Raw genomic sequence first — 6711 nt, 5'->3', positions numbered from 1 at the left:
TCTATGATCTGGTCAACCATTATAATCTTTGCAGAAAGTCGCATACGACAGTATCTCACCCAGTGCACGTCCCCAGTGGCTCACCTTGCTCTGCAAGCATAGGATATTTTTTCCCAATTTTAATTAATTTAATAAGCTAGAATATGGACATATCAACGACTGCAGCGCACTAAGATGTGCACTGCCTCCATTGAAGAACTAATTAGTGACTCAACACTATTCCAATGGAATGCAAGAGGACTCCAGTCAAACATGTCGGATTTTCGACAATTCACACATCATCATCACTTCCCTATAATTGTAATTTGTGAACCAAACCTTCCAAAAGATTTTAGGCTCTCAGGGTACGAGATTTTCACATCCCTGCGGTCAAATGGACCCAGTCGAGTTATGCTCGCTATACGCAAAGACCTTACATATGTCAATCATCTCATTACACCCCATGCAGACAATGAATACGTATCTGCCACAGCAAGAAACGGCAATCGCTCCTTTTCAGTTATAGCGGCCTACATATCACCATGTGCAAAATTTGATGGCGCGCACTTTGAAGTTGTAATGAACAACTGCGCTCGCCCTTACATCCTGTCAGGCGATTTCAACGCTCATCATTCCATTTGGGGAGGTACTCATATAAACAATCGAGGCAGAAAACTTTTAGGCTCTTTGAACTTTGTGGGAACCACGGTGTTCCCCGCATCCCTATCTAGGCCTAGCTCTGGCAGGCCGTGGGACGTCGCCACGTGGGGGCGCGTCCCGGATGCGAGGGCGAAGCCGTATTCCCTGGTGGGCGGCTTTCCCTCGTCCTTCTCGGGTGATTTGCCTAAGGCACACCCCTCGGGATCATGACTTGGACGCGTCCGCCCCTCCGGGGAGCCACCTACATCCGACCCACCCCGGGCGCGTCCATTCCCGCAGGCTATATAAGACGGCCCTAATCCAACGGGCGGGACTCTCGCTGGGGGAGGCTCTGCTCGACGGAGCCTTCATACCCTTATCTGATCCTCCCCCTCTGTGATACTGTCAATAGCGGCAGCGCGGACTCCGACTGGTGATCCTCTCAAAAGAGACAGCGCCGTCATCTCCAACATTGTTGGCCTTCGGGCAAGCGTGTGGCATCTAAGTCAAATAAACACGTCTTTATCCGGACCCAAGGAACCTTCTGTGTTTCTAAGTGGTACCCCCAACAAAGGGGAATCCCACAACTTATACAGCTTAAACATATTGAACGATAGCAGTCCCACATACCTACGCGGCACTACGTACAGTAGCTGCCTCGACCTAACGTTCGTCTCTCAATAACTGGTGCCTTATAGCTTATAGTTTACTGATATCGAAACACGCGGCAGTGACCATATCCCAACTTACACCATCCTGAAGGGATTTTCAAGCCGAAAAATTCGCCACACTATTCGTCGTACAATTTGGCAAGCCTACCAAACATCAATGGAGTCTTTCCGCGAGTCTTCTACTAACCTTCAAGACTTCAGTGCTGCTGTTGCTGTTGCTGCCAAAAGTGAAACCAGAAGCAACAATCTTCCTGCGACCCGGACTGCAATCGATGGGGAATATGAACATCTACGTGGGCTAAGCGTCGTCGCTCGGAAAGACGGTACCGAAGGACCAAAGATATGCAGGATCTACGTGAATCTCGCCGCACGCAGAAAAAAATAGGTCGATACCTACAGAAACTAGGAAGGGTGAAATGGAGGACGAATTGCTCAAAGTTAGATCCAAGGAAACCTCTTACGGGAGTCTGGCGTATGGCGCGTGGACAACGGGCACCTCAACAGCAACGATATTCGTTCCGTGCTTAATCTCTGCGCCTAAACGTTACTGAGATGGAGGTCGCCGAGAGCTTCTGCAGCCGTCTCACCCAACAGCCGGCGGGCTCTAATTTATCGTTTGGTCCCATGCAAGCAATCGCGCCACCATCGTCCGACGACAGAATGAATTTTCCCTTTCAGTCAGATGAACTCCAGGCAGCTTTGGCTACAGTGAAGCGGACCTCGACTCCGGGACCCGACGACGTTACGTATAGCGCCCTTGCCAACCTAGGCCCACGAGGTCAAAAACAGCTTCTTGATTTGTTCAACAATTCATGGGAAACGGGTCAGGTACCATCAGTATGGAAGAAGGGGCGTATCATACCCATTCTCAAACCAGGAAAGTCGCCTTACGACATATCATTGCATTGGGAAGCTAATGTAGGAAATGGTAAATTATCGCCTTGAATGGTGCCTAGAAAATACCGATCAGTATCCGGACGTAATGTCTGGATTTCGACGTGGACGAAGTTCTTTGGACAACTTCGTAGACCTCGTCACCTTTGTAGAACAGAACAAGAAGGAACGACGAATAACTACAGCCGTCTTCCTTGATGTCATGGGCGCATACGACAATGTGACTTACGAGGCCGTTCTAAATGCGGTAGAGGAACTTGGAATTGGTGGCCGCATGTTCTCCTGGTTAGAGAGCTACCTCACAGGAAGATCTATATATATGTCAACGTGCGACGGAAATACAAGTTCTCACATCCTCACAAAAGGCGTACCACAAGGCGGGGTATTAAGCCCGATTTTGTTTAATATGGTTTTTATAAATCTGATCCGCGAATTACCAACCACGGTACATGCATCTGTTTATGCTGATGACATTCGTATCTGGGCGACCGGTGTCACACGCCCTCAGATACGGGCGAGACTCCAAAGCGCTCTGAAAGTTACCCATAAGTATCTCATCGAACGTGGACTTCAAATATCAACTTCCAAATCAGCTGCGATTACGTTTTTCCGCAAGTTAATGGACAGATACCCTATTACTATCTGTGGAGAAAAAAATTCCGTACGTCCGGAAGCATACGTTTCGAGGAATAACTCTGGATCGAGGCTTAACGTGGACGCCTCATCTATCCCGACTGAAAATGAAGCTGACATCCATAGTGCATTTCATGCGATTCATCAGTGGCACAACATGGGACGCAACTGTTGGTTGCCTACAGCGACTGTTCGAAGCCTTGTTCCTCGGACTTCTGAGGTACACCTTACCGGTTATCAACAACACCTGCATTACCAATATACGAGCCCTCCAAAGCATCCAAGCGCAAGCTCTGCGAACCTGTTTAGGGCTACCCCGCTCTGCTTCCACGCCCGGGACAATTGCGGAGGCTCGCAGATTTCCAATTGAAGCATACATGATACAAGAGACACTGCGGTTGCACATGAGGCACCTTACACAACATTCTCGCCATCACTTCCCTACCGAAAAATCCGGTTAACTTTTCGCTATCCGGATTATGAAACCGGACATTTATCTGGAATCTATCATCTATCTGGAATTTAGGTTTTTACAAATTATCCCTTTGTCTGCAATCTGGATTTCGGGTTTCCAGTAACAAATTTCCGGTTCCATAATCCGGATAGTGAAAAGTTATACCGGATTTTTCGGTAGGGCTAGCAACGTTACCTACAAACAGACGAAAGTCCAGCTTCTCCAGAACGATAAGAAAGCATAATACTACTCTAAATAATTTCAATCGACCATCTATTAAGAGCATACCGCCATGGACATTCTTGACTCCAGAAGTAGTGCCGTACATCAAAGGCATTCATAAGAAGTCATCAATACCACTGCCTGTACTGAAACAACTGGCATTAAGGGTCATAAATGAAACACACGGCTCGACGAAGCATGTATACACCGACGGGTCCTCTTCTGGAGAACGAGCTGGAGCTGGGATTGTAATACCCGCCCACAGTAATTCCTCCAGTTTTGAAATAGGACACAAAACGACATCAACGGCATCTGAGTTAGCGGCCATACGAGAAGCAGCAAGGTACATCCTATGTCAAGCACCCCAGTGCTGGACCATCTTCAGTGACTCAAGATCAGCGCTACAAATAATCCAGTCTTCTATGAAAAATAATGCGTACGACTTTCTGGCATACCAAATCTTCTGCACCTGCCACCGGGCCCTCCAGCAGGGTCATCACATAACTCTTCAGTGGATACCAGGTCATTGTGGTGTCGCCGGCAATGAGGCAGCAGATAGTGTAGCAAAATCAACCAGTAACGGCAAGAAAATTTGCATACCCTACTCCAGGTGTGACACGAAAATTCTGGTTCAAGACGTGGCAAAAGGAATTTCACAAAACTACTGGATGAATCCACATTACCACCATCCCAGGCTATACTCCCTTGATCCCCAACTTGCATTCCGCGTTCCATCTGGGCTTTCAAGACAGCTAGAGGCGGTCCTGCACCGACTAAGGCTTGGTGTGGCATATACACCGCAGTTCCTTTATCGCATTCAAAGGAGAGATTCCGCGAACTGTCCAAGCTGCGAAGTTGAAGGGACAATTCAACATATCCTGTGTGAATGCGATAAATTCAACGAGGATCGACAGGTGCTGGAACAGACATTAATGGCGTTGGACTCGAGGCCTTTCTGCTCATCAAAAGTACTTGGTGCCTGGGACACAACTGGCCAATTCATGAAGGCCACGAAGGCCTTGGTAATGTTCCTCACGAACACTGCATTATCAGACACTTTGTAGGGTGCTTAAAAATGCCTGTGAGATTTTGAACATTTTTACCATTGCTCACCCTCATTGACAACTTCACCTCATCTTTCTTCCTCATCGTCATACCTTTTCTTCCCCCTTCCCCTTCTCCCCAGTACAGAGTAGCCAACCAGAACCTACGTTCAGGTTAACCTCTCTGTCCTTCCTTAATAAACCCTTCTCTCTCTTGTTTTAAGTGACTATAGCCTTTTGAGGTTAAGAAAAGCTGAACGAGCTCCTCCCACTCTTTCCACTTTAGCAAGAGAAAGCTGGAGAGGAGGCAAGGAGCGACTCGCCTCCTGTTTCGTGTTCACTCGTTGAAGTGGAAAGAGGGGCATGATCTTGTCCTGCTTTTCTTAATTAGCACAATAAACTTGTCATGGTTACACCACCATAGTGACAACTCAAACATTAATGCAAGATGTGCAGCATCGATCTAAGTAATTTTTTTGCGTCCAAGTATTGACAGCGGAAAGTTGGACTGCGTGAAGCGGTGACCGATATCTCCGCTGTAAATGAAAAATTTAGCCTTTGCAGCATAGATACAAGCTTTATTGCGTTTTCTCCATGTTTACAAGCCTTTATGATTTTTTTAGCCACTCTGTGCACACATAAGCACTTTACATATGGTCAGTGTGAATAACAGCAGCACTTGTTTATTCACGAAACGAGCACATAAACCTAGAGATGCAAGCAGGAACACCGAATACTTTGCTCAAGTATATTGGGAACATGGAGGGCATTTCAGACTGTCATGAGGTACCGTACTCTTATATGAATGAAGACAATATAAAGCACCTGCTTAAACATAAAAATGCAGTTAGTTCTTGGAGATCGTGTAAATTAAATTGTTCTGATATTACTGGTGTTTGTTTCCTTCTCTGCGGGACAGAGCAGGTCAACCTTCTTGAAGTCCGTTAAGGCTGCAATAACTCGCTTTATGCACGGATAAAATTAATTTGCATGCACCTTTTAATTACAGTAAAACGCTTAGCAAAGCGCAGACCAGGATGCCGACCCGAACGCCATTATCGAGGAGTTGCCACGGCCGTCCCCTGCCGCTGTGAGTACGGCCAGCAGTAGTAGCATGTCAAGGAAAACTCGAAGCTCGCAGCCCTCAGCTTACGATTGGGCTGCGAGAACAGCTGCCCTCGAAAAAATAGCAGATGCTGTACAACAGCCGCCCGACGCAGATGATGCTTCAGCACATTTTGCGAAGGCTGTTGCAGCACTTATGGGACCAATGAAAACATTAAAGTTGGTCCGCCGCCAGGCTGAAATATTCAGTGTAATAAAAAAATATCTGGACGAACAAAAGAAGAAGTTAACTGTTTACTTGCTTTTTTTTTTGTCTGCACTCCTTTCTTGAGTCTGCGTGTGCAGTGTTTGTCTAAGTCAACATAGGCGGCCTCTCGCTGCCACGACACAGCACCCCTGCCATTGAAAAAACTACACATGTCATCTCGCACTGCAGCGCCAAATGTGCTGCACGTCCACGCGATGCAGGGAAGCTGAAAAACGAAGGTCGACCTCGGCGTTAATTCTCTGCACCTGCCCTCGATGCTTGGTGGGGCAGCACGTCGTTGCTGGGAAAGTTGTGCAAGACACATGCAGCATTGACGCTGGCAGCGGCCATTTCGGGAATGGCATCTATGACTGTCAGCAAACACCTGAAATCGTTGGCCAGGATTCCAAATGTGTTCTCAACAACGCGTCTAGCTCCAGACAACCTGGAAAGGAACACGCAAGTATCGAGCGAGTCATCAAGACTAATACTGCTGTCAGACGGGAAAGTAAATTTCATTTTAATCGAATGTCATTCACCGCTCACCGAATCAGCTCGCGATCCTGGTTCTGCACGTGGCGCGTGCACACGGAGCGTGGCGTATTAAACACGCGGATTGGCCAAGCCCTGCAACCATATATAAGCCTTTACCTTTTTTGCGGTTTCCACGTCCCTCGGGGTTTGGGCAAGCCAGCGGGCACGGAGAGTAACTAAATATCAGTGCGTCGTATTTTAACCGAACGACGTAGAAACCTCCTCCTCCAACGGGGGCGACCCGCGGTTGCGAAAGCGCGCGATATGTGACGTCTTTGGTCATGGGTTTACTACTGGCCAGAGGCGCTAAAAGCTTCTTTTTAGTTGAAA

At 47.5% G+C, this 6711-nt stretch overlaps 1 protein-coding gene across 1 annotated transcript; it reads left to right on the top strand.

Annotated features, from left to right (window-relative positions):
• Positions 1-2923: 2923 nt before the first annotated feature.
• On the top strand, positions 2924-4283 carry LOC121836800 (the record flags this gene model as incomplete). The annotated part of the gene is made up of 2 exons (XM_042292010.1): positions 2924-3272; positions 3451-4283. Coding segments are annotated over 2 exons (1182 nt in total), but the record flags the coding sequence as incomplete, so codon positions are not given.
• Between the last annotated feature and the right edge of the window lie 2428 nt (positions 4284-6711).

The sequence above is a fragment of the Ixodes scapularis genome, unplaced genomic scaffold (assembly GCF_016920785.2).
Source record: "Ixodes scapularis isolate PalLabHiFi unplaced genomic scaffold, ASM1692078v2 PGA_scaffold0__279_contigs__length_252992795, whole genome shotgun sequence".
In the NCBI taxonomy this organism is placed as follows: Eukaryota; Metazoa; Arthropoda; class Arachnida; order Ixodida; family Ixodidae; genus Ixodes; species Ixodes scapularis.
The sequence above is the reverse complement of the archived record's forward strand: the minus strand, read 5'-3'. Positions and strand labels throughout refer to the sequence as shown.